General features: G+C 46.1%; 1 protein-coding gene across 1 annotated transcript in view; it reads left to right on the plus strand.

The window, feature by feature from the left end:
• The window catches only part of TMX3 (thioredoxin related transmembrane protein 3), a 1593937-nt gene that overhangs the window by 386081 nt on the left and 1190595 nt on the right, over nt 1-17261 (plus strand). The window contains exon 4 of the mRNA XM_044067138.1: nt 10751-10874. Within this exon, the coding sequence (XP_043923073.1) occupies nt 10751-10874 (124 nt within the window). The remainder of the gene's footprint in view (nt 1-10750; nt 10875-17261) is intronic.

Genomic DNA, 17261 nt, shown 5'->3' on the forward strand with positions numbered 1-17261 from the left:
CCTCCTTGTCTACCAGCTCTCCCCCTCCTCGGCTCCGGTCTCCAGTCTGCTTCTCACCGGGACCTGAGGAGGAGGAGACCCGATCTCCGTCGAGGCTATCGAGGAGGCACTCAAGGCCTACCTCGGTAGCCTCGTCGAGATCTACATATAGTTTATCTGACGCTGATCTGGACCGGATGATGAGAAGGTTCATCCAGGCCCAGATGCAGATGGGAGTGCTCCTGCCTCCCCCCCCCCCTCTGGGGGGGAGCTCGACCCCTTTTTTCAAGCCTATAGCTCCTTCTCCAATCCCCAAAAGGCCAGACCGCATCCTTAGTCCCCCGGCAGACCGTGCCCACTGGAGCAAGGGGCCTCCAGTAGATGCCATGTTGACGGCTGCAGCCACCAAGAGGGAACTCGCCCAGGAGAGTCCCTCAGTCCATCCTCCGAGCAAGGAGTCTCGGATGATGGACCACTTGGGGAAGCAAATGTTTAGTTCAGCGACCTTTTCAGTGAGGGCGCTCAACTACTTGGCACATGTGATCAGGATGCAGCGCGATCTTATCAAGGAATACGCTGCATCCCCCCCAGAGTCCATGTCGGAGGAGGACAATCTGTTGCACTCCACCCTTATGGCCACTCTCAGGTCCGTGACTAATTCCTCTATGCGGTTACTGTCCCATGCTACGGAGGGAGCCGCTAGAGCCATTGTGATTTCATGGAGCCCTTCAAGGCGTCATTCGCGAACGCTCCCTTCGATGGTTCTGCTCTTTCTGGCAAAACTGTTCGCGATACTTTTACCCAGAGCGAGAAGGACGGGAAGACGCTGTCTGCCGTCGGTATCCGCTTCTCTGTGCCCCAGAGGTCCTATTCTAGGAACCAAAAGGGCCAAAAGAAGATGTGGTTCCGGAAGTCGCAGCAGTCCCAACCCGCTCCGGACAACCAGTCCTTCCGTGGCAGAGGAGGACAGGGAGGACGCCCAGGGGCAGAGGGCTCCCAGGAACTTCGGGTCCAGAGAACCCTTCTCTGAACGGCCCGCAGCAGCCCTGAGGGTTGCCCGGCTGCTCCACTCTGGAGGCAGTCGGGCGTTTCCGGAGCACCTAGCGGCATGGGAGTCCATAACATCAGACCGCTGGGTCCTCCGCATCATATCCAGAGGATACCTCATTCCGTTTCATCATATCCCAAAATTGAAGTCCCTCCCCGACGTTCCACCCGGTCAGTGGGAGGCCGCTTTGGCAGAAATTGGCCATCTGCTGAAGAAAAGAGCCATCCAGCCCGTCCCCCCAGACCAGATCGGATCAGTGTTCTACTCCAGGTTCTTTTTAGTGCCAAAAAAGACGGGGGACCTAAGACCAATATTAGACCTGTCACTCTTAAACCTGGCAGTTCCCAAGGAGAAGTTCTGAATGGTTACCTTGCAGTCCATTCTCCCCCTTCTGGGAGAAAATCACTGGATGTGCTCTATAGACCTCAAGGATGCGTACTACCACATTCTAATGGACAGACGCTCCAGGAGGTTTCTTCGCCGGCTGGGAGCCAGTCACTACCAATTCAGGGTCCTTCCCTTTGGTCTCACTACAGCCCCCAGGGTGTTCACCAAAGTATTAGCAGTGGTAGCGGCCCACCTGAGGCTTCAGGGGGTACAGGTCTTCCCATACCTGGACGACTGGCTCCTTACCGCCCCAACAAGGCATCTACTGTTATTGGCGCGAGACTCCTTTCTCCATCTAGCTCCCCGCTTGGGCATCACAATAAATGCAGAAAAATCAAACCTAGCCCCTACGCAATTCATAGATTTTATAGGTGCCAGGTTAGACACGAGACAGTTAAGAGCCTTCCTCACTGCAGACAGAGTTCAAAATCTACAGCTCCAGGTACGGGCCATCCTCCACTCCAGCTCAGTTCTGGCGGAATTGGTCCTGAGGGCTCTAGGGTCCATGGCAGCAGCGATAGCTCTTCTACCTCTCGCCAGGTTCAATATGCGGGTCCTTCAATGGACACTCCTAGTTCAGTGGTCTTATCTTGCTCTTCCTATGCATCATCCCATTGCGATCAGCAAGGCTTGCAAGCGGTCCCTCTTGTGGTGGCTCCACTCACAGGATCTCCACGGAGGCCGCCTTTGTGCTTCTCCTCTCGCCACGGTGACCACGGCGCCCCGCCTCGGTGGGGGCATTTTGCAGGCCGGACGGTCCAAGGCACGTGGAACAATTCAGAGACCTTACTGCATATCAGTGTTCTAGAGATGAGAGCAGTGCTCTTAGCGTTGCAAGCACTACAGGCCTTTCTTCCCTTGGGAACTATTGCGATTCAGTCGGACAACATGTCTGTCGTCTGGTACATCAACAAACGGGGGGGAACCAGGTCTTACCTCTTTGTCGAGAAGCCATGAGAGTGTGGAATGGGCAATCTCCACCAACCGCTTTCTCATCGCAACGCATATTCCGGGTCGGTCCAACATCCTTGCGGACAAGCTCAGTCGCACCATTCTCTCCCCTTACGAGTGGTCTCTTAATGCTCAAGTAGCGAAACACATCTTCGCACGGTGGGGAACTCCTTGTTGCGATCTTTTGCCTCCCTCAAACACCAAGTGTGACAGTTTTTTCGCTCTAATCCTCCTCCCAGAGGTACCCAAGAGACGCTCTGGTGCATGCTTGGCCCCGGTCTTCTTTAATTACCCTCCTTTGCCTCTGATGCTCCAAGTTCTTCAGAAAGCCTCTCGGTTGGGGTGCAGAATGATTCTCATTGCCCCATTCTGGCCTCGACAGATCTGGTTCCCTTTCTAAGGTCTCACTCAGTGAATCCACCTTGGATTCTAGATCCCATTCGGATCTGATATCTCACCCGTCCACCTATCAACCGAATCTGGACAACCTGAAGCTAACTGCTTGGCTGCTCCAGTTCCACTCCTAATCAGGACTCGTATTTGCTCCCGTTAAGGCCATCCTGGTAGCGGCTCATAAACCATCTACCAGGAAAGTTTACCGCAGCAAGTGGAAACTGTTCTCCATTTGGGCGGAGCGGCAAGGTTTAGACCCCTTCACAGTTCCCCTTCCTCTGGTGCTTGACTTCCTAACCACTCTTTTTAATGATGGTGCCAGCAGTTCCGCGGTCAAAGTACAACTTGCGGCAATTTCTCACTATCATATTGGTCATGACTCCAGTCCACTGATGTCTGCCAAATTGTGTAAAATCTTCCTAAAAGGTACTTTTCTTCTTAGACCCCCTGTTAGCAAGTGGTTCCTCCATGGGACCTTTCTTTGGTTCTTCAGGCCTTGACCGCTCCCCCCTTCGAACCTGCGGCCACGGTAGATCTAAAATGTTTATCTTTCAAGACGGCCTTTTTAGTAGCCATTACCTCGGCCAAGAGAGTTTCGGAACTTCAAGCCTTATCCATCAAGCCTCCTTACTTGGTCTTTCATCCGGACCGGGTATACCTCAGGACCAATCCGTCCTTTCTTCCTAAGGTAGCTTCAGAAGCAAATATTAATCAATCCATTAACCTCCCTGTTTTATTTCCTAAATATCAAAACAAAGGTGAGTACAAGCTACATTCCTTAGATGTTCACAGGCAACTTCGATTTTATCTGAACAGGACAGCTGGTCATAGGCAATCCGACCAGTTGTTTATTTCCTTTGCTAAATTCAATTTGGGTAAACCAATTTCCAAAGTCTCCTTATCACGCTGGATTTCGCAGTGCATCTTATTGGCTTATCAAGCTTCTGGCAGGCCCGCACCGGAGGGAGTACATGCCCATTCAACCCGGTCAGTCTCTACCTCAGCGGCCTTTAAAGCCAGGATTCCTCTGGATGATATTTGTTCAGCAGCCACTTGGGCTTCATCTCACACCTTTATTTCCCACTACAAGTTGGATATTACATCTAGAGGTAGAGCATCCTTTGGCTCCGGTGCTCGAATATCCTTCCTTGACAGCCCAAGATTCAGGTAGCTGGGGACTCTGTCCCACAGGTTGCAGACAAATGAATCTCCTACTTCAGATTTAGAAGTTATGTACTTACCATAACGTTCCATCTGAGTAGGTGTATTCATTTGTCTGCAACCATCCCGCCCTCCTATCCCCCTGGACTTGTCAGTTTCCTGCATATTACGTGTTACCCTTTCTAGGGTATTTTGATTTATGGCAAACTCGATCTGAGGTCTTGTAGGGAGAGCAGGGCATTATGGGTGAGGGGAGGAGCTGAGAGCTCGGATCCATAGCTGGAAAACCATGCCGGTTCGGATCCGATATCGGATCCATAACCCACAGGATGTTCTTCATTCCACATTGCTGCAGTCCTAACCATTGGGTAGTCCGCTGTCCAGTCGGCCCGAATACCAAAGTATATGGCTGACGTCGGTCAAGGCGCATTAGACTGATGTCAGGACGTCAGGGTACTAATGCGCATGACCGACGTCATATCCTCAGCCTTTTTTTGCCGCATGGTCCGATGCAGAAGCAGTTTTGCGAGTGCAGGTTGGCGTTCTGAAATTTTCTGAAGTCGGAGTTTCAGACCGAATCAAAGTTGGCTAAGTACCCGTTGGGGAACATTTTGGTTTTCTTGCCTCAGTATTTAACCGGATGTCAGAAAAAGTGAATAACTGTATTTCTTGTGGGAAACCGATACCTCATAGGGATTACCATACTTTGTGTATACCTTGTTTAGGGCCTGAGCACGACGTTGTTGGATGCCGCTCTTGTGCTAGATTTAACAAACGCACTATTAAGAGAAGGTTAGACTGTGCCAGGTTAGTGTTTGGGAAGGGTTGTAATTATAAAATGCCGTCGGATCCTCCGCGCCCGCTTCCAAAAAGCGCAAGGACAAAGCAGCAAAGCCTAGGGTTGAAGAACCGGCAGTCCCGGACGTCGGTTCTTTAGAAGGCTCAGTGGAGCCAGAGGTTTTGCCAGGAGTTTCTGTGGAGTCTCAGGCAGAGACTTTACTGTTACAGGATGTGCCCTCTCAGGAGGCAGGCCAGGCTGATGGGATTTCTCAGGTAGCTGTTCTTCCCTCTCTTCCTAAGGCAGTTAGAGCCTCTCCTTCTGTTTCCAAGACTTCCTTGAGAGGTAGGCCAAGTTTAGCTTCAGTGGGGGCTTCTCCTAGCACTTCAGGTTCTGTGCCTAAGAAACATATGCTTAAATTGGCAGAGGATTTGATTACTATGATTAGAGGTTCTATGCCCCCTCCTGATAAGAGGCCTAGGGTGGAGTCTGAGTTTGAGAGTTTTGAACAGTGTTCAGAGGCTTCTGAGTCTTCGGCTGAAGACTTGCAGGAGTTTCCTCATTATTCTGATTCTGATGTGGATGATTCCACTCCTTCAGCTTCTCCTCCTGAGGATTTTTCATTTTCAGAGACTCTGCATTCCATGAGGGAGCATTTTAAATGGGAAGGCCAAGATTTCTCTGATTCCAGGAAGAGGCTTAGGGAATTCTTGTTATTACCCCAGCATAGGCCCTTAGCTATTCCTCCTGTGTTGAATGTGGTGGAAGATGTTTTTGCAGAGGCTTCCCTGAATCCTGATTCTTTGCCTCCTGCCCTGTTAAACCTGATAGGTACTATAGGGTGCCTGAAGCTCATAAGTATCTTTTAAGAGTCCTAGGGCAGACCCAGAAATTGTTTCTCAGGGGCCTAAAGGTGTTAAGGCCTCTGTTGTTAAAAATCCTGTTCCTTCTGATAAAGAGGCAAGGGCTTTGGATAGATGGGGTAAGAAAGTGTATACTTCTTCCACTTTAGCCATGAGGGCGTTGAATTGTCAGTTTCACATGCTAAAATATCAGAATTATCTCCTTTCACAATTGAAATCTAAGGTGGATGCTCTGGCGGAAGGTATTGAGTGTAAAGAGTTGCTAGATTTAGTTCATGTGTCTGAACAAGTGGGTAAGCATTCTTTGCAATGTGGTTTTGATGCTGTGCAGGCCTCCTCGAGGGTGGCTGCCACTGGTTCTGTTCTTCGAGGCACGCTTGGTTGAGGGATCAGAATTTAGCTGAGCATGTTAAAACAAGGATTTTGGATGCTCCTTTACAGTCTGATGTGTTGTTTGGTTCGCCTGTGGAAGCAGTTTTAAAGAAAATGGAGGACAAGGCTAAATCTATGCAGACTGTCAAAGATTTTTTGCAGGTGCAGCCTCCAAAGTTTAGCAGAAATTGGCCTACTAAGGGATGGACATATCCTGCGTATGATTCCCAGTCTAGGGGTAGGTCTAGACGTGGTAGGGGCAGAGCTCAAGGTTCTTTTAGGCCTAGAACAGGGAGTTCTCCTGCTCAGACTTCTGGTGAGGGCAGGGGTCAGTCCTTTCGTAAACAGACCCAATGACCTGCCTTTTCAGCTGCCAGAGCATTCTCGACTGGCAGCTCCTTTGGGAGGAAGACTGTCTCTTTTCAAAGAAAATTGGGATTTAATTACTCAAGACAGATGGGTTTTGGATATCATTCACCACGGTTACAGGTTTTATTTCCATACCTTGCCTCCTTTCAAAGGCATGCCAGACGTTCCTCCTCCACAAAGGAAAGAGGCTCACAAGCAAATTTCTTTGTTACTCCAAATAGGGGCCATTCAGCCAGTTCCTGTACCAGAAAGGGGCCTAGGATTTTATTCTCGCCTGTTCCTAGTACCAAAGAAGGGGAACACGTGGAGACCAATTTTGGATTTATCTATCCTCAACACTTATCTGGACATTCCCAAGTTCAAAATGTTGACGTTACAACAGCTTTTACCTCTGCTGGGCAAAGATCACTGGATGGTAACTTTAGATCTCAAGGAAGCTTACCTTCATGTGCCAATAAGACTAAGATGCAGGAAGTATCTCCGTTTTCGAGCTGGAAATTCTCATTATCAGTTCTCTGCATTGCCCTTTGGCTTATCTACTGCTCCCAGAGTATTCACAAAGGTTCTGGCTCCAGTGATAGCTTACTTCAGGCTAAAAGGAATCCAAATCTATCCTTACTTGGACGACTGCCTGATTCTGGCTCAAGAAAAAGAAGATCTTCTGCAGCATCTGGAATATGTCATAGCAGTGCTAAGATGCCTAGGGTATTCTGTGAACGAAATAAAGTCCAGTCTAGTACCCTCTCAAGACATGTGCTTTCTGGGTGTGAGACTGAATACAGCAGCCCAGATGGCCTTTTTAACCCCGGACAAACAAAAGAATCTTTCCAGTTACTTCCATCATCTATCTCTTCAGTCCGGGCTGACTGCAAGGACAGTCCTTCAAGCCTTAGGGTTCATGGCATCTTGTATTCTGGTGCTTCCCAATGCCAAACTGCATATGAGGAAGCTACAATGGTATCTCAAAAATCTGTGGACACAGCACTGCCAGGATTTGGACACTGTCATTCAAATAATACCTTGCATTCAAAAGGAATTTTTGTGGTGGGCTCAGGAATGTCACCTAAACAAGGGACTCTCTGTGACCCGGCCAGAGGCAAGTCAGATTCTAACGACAGATGCCTCAGATGTTGCTTGGGAGCTCATCTAAATGGAAAGTGGATACAAGACAAGTGGCCTGCCAGACTACAGCATCTACATATCAACATGAAAGAGATGTTAGCAGTTCAGTTTGCATTAATTGCTTTCAAGGAGTTACTTCTTCCAGGGCAGGTGTTGATTCTAACAGACAACACAACTGTCATGTGGTACATCAACAAACAAGGGGAACACATTCTTACCCATTGTGCAGACAAGCAATGATTTTATGGGAGACTGCGCTCAGTCTGCAACTAACTCTTCAGGCAAGGTTTCTGCCGAGCACAGAACTCCTTAGCAGATGTATTAAGCAGACAAATCATGGATCCCCACGAGTGGAAACTGGATCTTCATGTATTTCAAACATTGACAGTGTCATGGGGAACTCCAGACATAGATCTGTTCGCTTCTCCACTAAACCACCAGCTGCCAAAGTTTTGCACGAAAGGATTTCATCACACAGCTTGGAAAGTGGATGCTCTTTCTTTCAGTTGGAAAAATGTTCATGTGTATGCCTTTCCACCTCTGCCTCTTCTTCCAAAGGTGCTTCTAAAGGTCAGACAGGACAAGCCAAGGATGATTTTAATAGCTCCAGATTGGCCTCGGCAGTACTGGTACCCATTACTGAGGAGTCTGGTAAGGAAGCCTCCATGGCCTTTACCCTTGATTCCACACCTGTTGTCTCAGAGGGACGGTCATCTGCTCAATGTCAAGCTTCATTCTCTACATCTAACAGCCTGGCATATTCTGTTTTGAAAGACAGCAGGTCTCAGCTTCCTCAGCAAGTTTTAAATGTGATTATGGAAGCCAGAAGACCTAGTACAAGGAAAGTGTACGGAGAAAAATGGAAGAGATTTTTGTTTTGGAGTGCAGCAAACAATTTGGAGATTACTGAGCCAAATTTGAGTGTGGCTCTTCAATATCTTACTGAGTTACTGGACAAAGGTTTGTCTTTCTCTTCCATCAAGATTCATGCTGCAGCAATTTCAGCTCACTATGATTGTGACCCACCATTGTTTTCGCATCCTTTGTTCAAGCAATTTCTTAGAGGGGCAAAGAATATAAGACCCCAAGAGCTCCTACTCCTGCTTGGGATCTCAATTTTGTGTTGGAGAAACTTACTCTACAACCTTTTGAGCCTGCGGCTACTGCTGAATTGAAATACTTGTCATGGAAGACTGCTTTTTTGTTGGCTATTACTTCTGCAAGAAGGGTTTCTGAGTTGCAGGCCCTTATGGCAGTAGAGCCCTTTTTGATTTTCCATAAGGATAGGGTATCATTACATACTAATCCTTCCTTTATGCCTAAGGTGGTTTCTAGTGTGGCTTTAAACCAAACTATTCATTTGCCTACGTTCTATGCAGATCCCCAAAATAAGGGGGAAAAGATTTTACACACTTTAGATGTACATAGGCAGTTACGTTATTATTTAAGCAGGACTAAGGATTTCAGGCAGTCTCAGCAGTTGTTTGTTTCTTTTGCTTTGAGTTCTCAGGGCAAGCCTGTGTCTAAGCAAACTATTTCTAAGTGGATTGGGTTTTGCATTTCTTTTTGTTATTCCCATCATGGCAAGGAAATTCCAGCTGGGATTAGACCTCATTCCACTAGGGCTACTGCCACTTCAACAGCATTTCTAAGGGGTGGCAACTAAGGATATTTTGGAGGCAGCTACTTGGAGTTCAGTGCATACTTTCTCTAAGCATTACCACCTTCCTCTCTACTCTAAATCTAGGGCTGGTTTTGCCACAGCTATTTTGCAAGGCATGTTGACAGCTCCTGCTTCCTTATGATTTGCCAGCCTCCCTTACCTCTGCTTTGGGATTCTACCCAATGGTTAGGACTGCAGCAATGTGGAATGAAGAACATAGTACAGTTTTGTACCTACCATAAATGTAGATGTTCGAGGATCCACATTGCTGCAGTCCAATTCCTCCCTCCTTCCCTCTTTGTTTAGGGTGGTGGTGGTGTGAGTTAATATATATTATTGTATATATTGTATATATGTTTGGTGCAGGGCTTTTGGTGTGTTTTTGGTTTTGGGCCTTGTCTTTTTAGGGTCTTCTGACATCTGGGGCAAGAAAAGACTGAGGATATGACGTCGGTCATGCGCATTAGTACCCTGACGTCCTGACATCAGTCTAATGCGCCTTGACCGACGTCAGCCATATACTTTGGTATTCGGGCCGACTGGACAGCGGACTACCCAATGGTTAGGACTGCAGCAATGTGGATCCTCGAACATCTACATTTATGGTAGGTACAAAACTGTACTTTGCAGACAAATGAATACACCTACTCAGATGGAACGTTATGGTAAGTACATAACTTCTAATTAACCTTCACTGCCTTTCCTGTATTTTGTATTCTTTCTAATCACATAACTATTTAATATATCTGTGTGTGGCATAACTGATGTTAAATGTGGAGCTTTTCTCCCTGGGCCTCTGCTGAAAAGGGTTTTATCGCAGTCAGATTTTCCTATTAAACAAAGGTAAATAAATGAGAGAAAAGGAGATTGTTGACTAGTTTTTGACATATTTATGACTGAATATCTGAAACCTCTTTCATTAGTTCATCTTTTTGTTAACAGTTGCTTCATAAAAGCACCATAATGCATCAATAAACATTTTGTGCAAAGGCAGCCAGTTGTTAATGCCAATAACTTAGGTAGACTGTAGTAAAAAAGTGGATATATGAAAGTGCTAGTGGCAGAAAGGCAGAATGGTGGTTATGTCAGTCAGTAAGTTTGAGCACATATGCAAGTCTTGAGGGCATCTGTGAAGGTTGTAAAAGTAGGTAGCCAGAGGCTGTGAAGGTGGTTAAAATGATGCCCATTTGATTGCCAACTGCCTTTTTAAGTCTGTGGTACCCAAGTCACTATCCATTGACATCTTCACAGTTGGTTTAAATATGTTAACCAGTTAGCCCCAACAGACCCTCATATTAGCAAGAGGGCTTGCAGTGCAAATTGTAAGGGAATTATGGTGTTTGGGGCAACAACACTTATGCTTTTGTAAATTTAGGTTTAAGATGATATAAAAGTAAAGTTTAACAGTGCTCTGCTTATCTTTGTATGTCTGACTACCTTATCCATGAATATGCCTTGCTTATGCTAATTAAGTATTCCTTGGTTTTAGCCAGATAACCCCTGATTTTCATGTGTGGCATCCCTTATTTTCTCCTTGGAAGTTGGGGTTTGCACTTGCTTTAGGGTATTTTGCTTTGTTTCAATATACATTGAAGCAAACTGTTTAAGTTGTTATCTTAGATGGATTTATTTGCATTGTAACTGTATTGATCTTTTTTCCACAGTTTTATGCACCTTGGTGTGGGCACTGCAAGAAGTTAGAGCCTGTATGGAATGAAGTTGGTGCAGAGATGCGCAGTTCTGGATCTCCAGTGAGAGTGGGCAAGATGGATGCTACATCATATTCCAGTAAGAGCAGTTTTTCAACACAATCTATAATATTGATAAAAGATTCAGTGTACAGATGTATGAAATGGATGAGGCATGACTCTAGGATTGTAGAGAGAGTATGCAGGTTACTCTTCTGTAAGTACATATAGGGATGTACTTGGAATTCTAGAAGAATACAGTGATGGTTTATCAGGGAAGAGGATGGGTTTAAGGCACAGCTGTGTTTAAGGATGGAGGAAATATGCTACTTTGAGTAAGGTAAGACTAGTTATGAGGACCAGGAGAAGTTGCATCAGCATGTTCCACACCGTGATCACAGACCGTTAGCATATTTTTTTGGAAGACCATGTTGTATTTTTTGTGAGTTGCTTGTTGAATCTTCTAGCAAAGAAAGTCTGTGTTAAAAAATGATGCATTTTGAATCATAATGTCCCATCCATTTATTTCAGAACACTAATGATCACAGTAAATTGCTTTCTACTGTTAGGTACGTTACAGTACTAAGATGATAAAGTGCTGAAATTCATTATTTGTTCCTTCTGATACTCAGGACTGTGTTATGCAACTTTTTTGAAAATAATTGCTGTGGTCAGCTTTGGTATTGCACCATTGTATCAGCAGTGCCAGCTCCACCATGTGAAACCATTGAAGTTGGCCTTTTGTGTAAAAAAAAATCATATAGGCTCCCTGTGGACCAGAGAATTTTCTAGCTTATTCTGGTGAGCTCTGTAGAGCACTCTTTCTAGAGAAGTTCAGATGGGGACTTCACCCTAGCCTCCCAAAGAAGAGAAATTAAAGAGGAAACACCTGGGCTCCCGTTCGGAGTTTCCCACTCCAGATACAGATCTGGATGAAGGGAAATTTTCTCCAAAATATTCCCCAGAGTATGCATTCTACAGCAGAATATTGAAGATGATGAGGCAGAAGGGATCACGGCCAGTGGACCTCACCTCCCCTAAGGAATAGGTCTTGCAGGAGGCCTATAATTCCTCTCACCCATTAGCACAGTTCGTGCCTTCCCCAGACAAGCTGGTAGATATGCTTTGTAGTAAAGTGAGTAATGAACTGGACACAGTTGAGCGGATTCCAAGTAAATTAAAAAGGGTTGTTTGTACTCCCAAAGGCAGGCCATAATGGAGCAAGGGGCCTCTTGTTGACTCCATACTGTTGGCTTTAGCTGCAGCCACGAAAAAGACATCCCAGAGGATGCTGATGATGTCCTTCATGGATGCATCTGCAGTCATAACAAGTGGGTTGTCCTGTCGTCAGGCAGCCCTGCAGTCGGCCGGATTCCAAAGTCCGGGTCCGGCTTCGGCTGATGTCGCACTCCACCCGACGTCATCTCTGTTGGTCTTCGGGTATAAAAGCATCAGCCGACGCCATTTTCCTCAGTCTTTCTTGCCGCGTGGCGCCCGAAGCAGAAGCTGTTCGCAAGTGCCGGTCGGTCGGATCCAGAGATTACTTCTACCGAATACTACTTCGAAGACTTCTAAAGCTAAGTACCCGTTGGGGACTCTTTCTTGCCTCAGCCGATGTCAGAAAAAGTTAACAATTGTTTAACCTGTGGGAAACAAATACCTCATAAAGATTTCCACTCTTACTGTCTGCCTTGTTTAGGCCCAGCCCACGACGTAGCAGCTTGTTCGGCCTGTGCCTCTTTCAACCGACGAACGCTTAGGCGTCGGTCGGAGTTTGCAGAACAGTTTTTCGGTTCTGATTTTGCGTACATTATGCCGTCGGATCCTCCGACTACCCCAAAACGCAAAGATAAAGACCGACACTCGGTCCGCGGTTTCGGCCGAAACCACGGTAAAGCAAACATGCAGTGTCTCGGTTTCAGCGAAACCGAGAAAACTGATCTAAGTACAGCTGAACCTATTCTTACAACTGAGGCCCCTGCTACTCTTGAATCGACCTCAGAAATTTTACCCACTACGGTGGTTGACTTATCAGACACCATCCCTTGGATGTCTCTACCCCAGCACGTGGTGCTGCTAGGCCTCCAGCTGCCATGTCCATTAAGGCCTTCGCCAGGGCTAAAGCAGCCAAGACTACTAAAACAGTGCCTGTTAAACCCCCCACATCCAGGCCCTCTTCTAGTTCTCAAATGCTTTCCTTGGCAGAAGATTTAATTTCTTTAATTAGAGGATCTCAATCTCACCCTGACAGGGCCTCTCAGCCCCAGAGAAGAGACCTAGGGCAGAGCCCCTGAGCCAGTGTCTTCTGATGATTCTGCTGATGAATCAGACATAACTGACCAGCCTGAGGCTCCCTTCTCCAATTTTGAAGATTCTGATGCTGAAGAATCCATTCCAGCTGCTTCCCCACCAGAAGAATTCTCCTTTGGGAAACCTTGCATGCCATGCGAGAACAGTTCCAATGGCAGCAGGATTTCTCAGACTCCAGAAAGAGACTTAGGACTTTTCTGCACCTCCCACAGCACAGGCCCTTAGCTATACCTCCTGTTCTCTCTGTGGTGGATGATGCTTTCAAAGATGTTTGCTCCGCTCCAGATTCTTTACCCCAGCCCCTGCCAAACCAGACAGATTTTACAGGGTGCCAGATACTCATCACCACCTTTACAAGGCCCCACTTGCAGACCCAGAAACTATATCCCAGGGTCCCAAGGCAGTAGTCACGACCACAGCTAAAACCCTATCCTTCTGAAAGGGAAGCAAGGTCTTTAGACAGATGGGGTAAAAGGTCTACACTTCAGCTACTCTCTCAGCTAGAGCTTTAAACTGTCAGTTTCACATGATACAATACCAAGAGTTTATGCTTGATCAGTTAACTAAAAATCTAACCACTGATGAATCTCTTGATAAGAAATATGTATTAGAGATGGTAAATAACATACAACAGGTTAGCAACCATTCCTTAAAATGTGGCTATGATGCACTGGAGGCTTCATTTAGATCAGCCATGACAGGCACAGTGATAAGAAGGCATGCATGGCTAAAGGAACAAGCTTTACCGGATCATGTTAAAGCTAAGTTGCTAGATGCTCCTATGGACAAGACAAGTTTGTTTGGTACACCTGCCCAGCAGGTTATGAAGAAAATGGAAGAAAAGGCAAAATCTGTTCAAACTGTTAAAGATTTCTTGCAGTTTCAGCCCCCAAGGTTTAGCAGGAACTGGCCTGCCAAAAATTGGTCCTTTCCTGACTCCACAAAATTTCAAAGGGGCAGGAATAGACGTTCTAGAGGCAGAAACCAATCCAGAGGAGGTGCCTACAGAGGACGACAGTGGCATGGTAACAACAGAGGCACAGACACAGCCACTGCTACTACATCAGCACAACCACAGTGACTTAATCCTAAATCCGCCTACCAGGGAACAAATAGAAGCTCCTCTAGGCGGAAAGTTAACCTTATTTTCAAAAAACTGGCACTACATAACAAAAGACAAGTGGATTTTACAAACCATAGATCAAGGTTACCGGTTTCACTTCCACACTTTACCAGTCAAAAGAGGAATGCCAAATCTACCTCCACATCAAAAGACAGAGGCTCTACGCCAGATAATGGAGTTAGCAAACATGAGAGCTGTGGAAAGAGTGCCAACAGCAGAACAAGGAAAGGGGTTCTACTCCAGACTATTCCTAGTTCCAAGAAAGGAAAAAAGTTGGAGACCAATTCTCGACCTGTCCACCTTAAATACATACATCATTGTCCCAAAATTCAAAATGCTGACCCTACAGCTACTTCTTCCCATGCTGGGCAAGGAGTCTTGGCTGGTAACTCTAGATCTCAAGGAGGCATACCTGCACGTCCCCATTCGACCAATCTGCAGAAGATACCTCAGATTTCTTGCAGGATCAGAGCACTATCAATTCTCAGCATTGCCCTTTGGCTTATCTACTGCCCAGAGTATTCACAAAATGCCTGGCATCAGTAATCGCCCATTGCAGACTACAGGAATTCAAATTTACCCTTACCTGGACGACTGCCTGCTACAAGGGACAACAAAAGCAAGTTGACAACAGATTTACAAAGGGTCATTTACTTGCTACAAGGACTGGGATACACAGTCAATTTACAAAATCAAGGCTGATACCATCCCAAACAAGGACATTCTTGGCGGAATTGGACACAGTACAACAAATGGCATTCCTGACTACAGAAAAACAAAAGAACTTCCTCTTTACTTCTTGGCACTAACAAAACTGAACAAGTTAACAGCAAGAAAATTTCTGCAGGCCTTGGGCTTCATGGCATCATGCATAATCTTGGTCCCATTTGCCAGACTACATATGACATAACTACAGTGGTACCTAAAGAATTTATGGTCCCAACACAGACACAGTCTAGAAACAGAAATCCCACTAATTCCATGCTTAAAACAGGAGTTCCTATGGTGGGCTCAGGCATGCCAGTCAAACCCAGGCCTACCCTTTCGCAGATGTCAACCAAGCCAGACCATCACAACAGACGCTTCAGACCTAGGATGGGGGGCCCACATGCTGGACAAATGCGTGCAAGGATTGTGGACACAGGATCAACTTCACCTGCACATCAATCTAAAAGAAATGCTGGCAGTAAAACTGGCAATCCAAAAGTTCAAACCATTTCTCAAAGAGGGCCAGTTGATGATAAGGACAGACAACACCACAGTCATGTGGTACATCAACAAACAGGGAGGCACTCATTCATACCCCGTATGCAGAATGACCTTGGAGCTGTGGACCCTGGCACTCAGCTACAACATCCAGTTACAGGCAATATTTGTACCGGGAAAGACAATACTCTAGCAGACATATTAAGCAGAACCACTGGATGCCCACGAATGGAAACTGCACCGGACATCTTCAAGACCATCTCAAAGAAATGGGGAATGCCACAGATAGACCTATTCGCATCACCTCTCAATCACCAGCTCAAAAATTCTGCACAAGGACATTCCACCCACTAGCATGGAAAGTGGACTCACTCTCCTTCAACTGGAAAGGCCTAACAGCATATGCATTCCCACCTCTTCCTTTGATACACAAGGTACTACTAAAAATCAAGGAGGAACGTCCAAGGATAATCCTGATAGCTCCAAACTGGCCAAGACAACACTGGTACCCACTACTGAAGAGCATGTCTCGGAACAAAATGTGGCCAATACCTCTGATGCCTTTGATGTTAACTCAGAACAACTACAGCATCATACATCCAAACCTAAAAACGCTGCAACTGACTGCATGGAACATCACATAGCAGCAGCTAATTCAGAACTTTCCCAAAGAGTTAAAGACATTATTCTTGAAGCACGCAGACCTTCAACAAGAAGGAACTATGCTGGAAAATGGAAAAGGTTTGTCATTTGGAGTACGGAAAGAGGAAAAGATGTGTCAAACATAGATATGCCTAACATTCTGGAGTATCTGGCCGAACTACTTCATTCAGGCCTGTCCTACTCCTCCATCAAGATACATGCATCAGCTATTTCAGCAGAATACAGCTTTGATCCACCTGTTTTTTCAAACCCTTTGCTCAGGCAGTTCCTCAGAGGAATCAAAAATGTAAAACCTCCAAGGAAACCACCATTACCAGCTTGGGATTTAAACTTTGTGCTAGAAAAGTTGACACTATCACCCTTTGAACCAGCAGCAACAGCAGACCTACAACACCTGTCATGGAAAACTGCTTTCCTACTGGCAATTACTTCAGCAAGGAGGGTTTCAGAACTACAGGCCTTAATGGCAGTGCAACCCTTCCTAATCTTCCACCAAGATAGAGTGTCCATGAGGACTAATCCTACATTTATGCCCAAGGTGGTATCCAGAGTGTCTTTAAACCAGGCAATCCACCTACCTACCTTCTTTCCCAACCCACAAAACAGAGGGAAAGAATACTGCATACCTTGGATGTACATAGACAGCTACGCTACTACTTGGACAGAACAAAAATAGCAGAAAGACTGACCAACTTTTTGTAGCCTATGCAACAGGAAGGGAAGGAAAAGCTATTTCCAAACAGACAATCTCCAAATGGATAGGAAATTGCATAAGATACTGTTACTCCTTCCATGGAAAACCAATTCCACAGAACATAAGACCTCATTCTACAAGGGCAACAGCCACTACCACAGCCTTCTTACGAGGAGTGACAACCAAAGACATTATTGAGGCGGCTACCTGGACCTCCGTGCATACATTTGCCAAGCATTATAATTTGCCTCTATATTCCAGATCCCGAGCAGGGTTTGCCACTGCTGTACTGCAAGGGATCCTAAACACACCATAATCTACTTTTATCCTCCTCCCTAGTTGGCTATGGTATTCTACCCACTTGTTATGACTGCAGATGCATCCATGAAGGACATAGTACAGTTTTGTACCTACCATAAATGTAGATGTCCGAACTGGATAGCATCTGCAGTCAGGATTACCCTCCCTCCTTCCCCTCTGTGGTACTCCTA

Source organism: Protopterus annectens, chromosome 3.part1 (assembly GCF_019279795.1).
Source record: "Protopterus annectens isolate FY-2018-M chromosome 3.part1, PAN1.0, whole genome shotgun sequence".
NCBI lineage: Eukaryota > Metazoa > Chordata > Ceratodontiformes > Protopteridae > Protopterus > Protopterus annectens.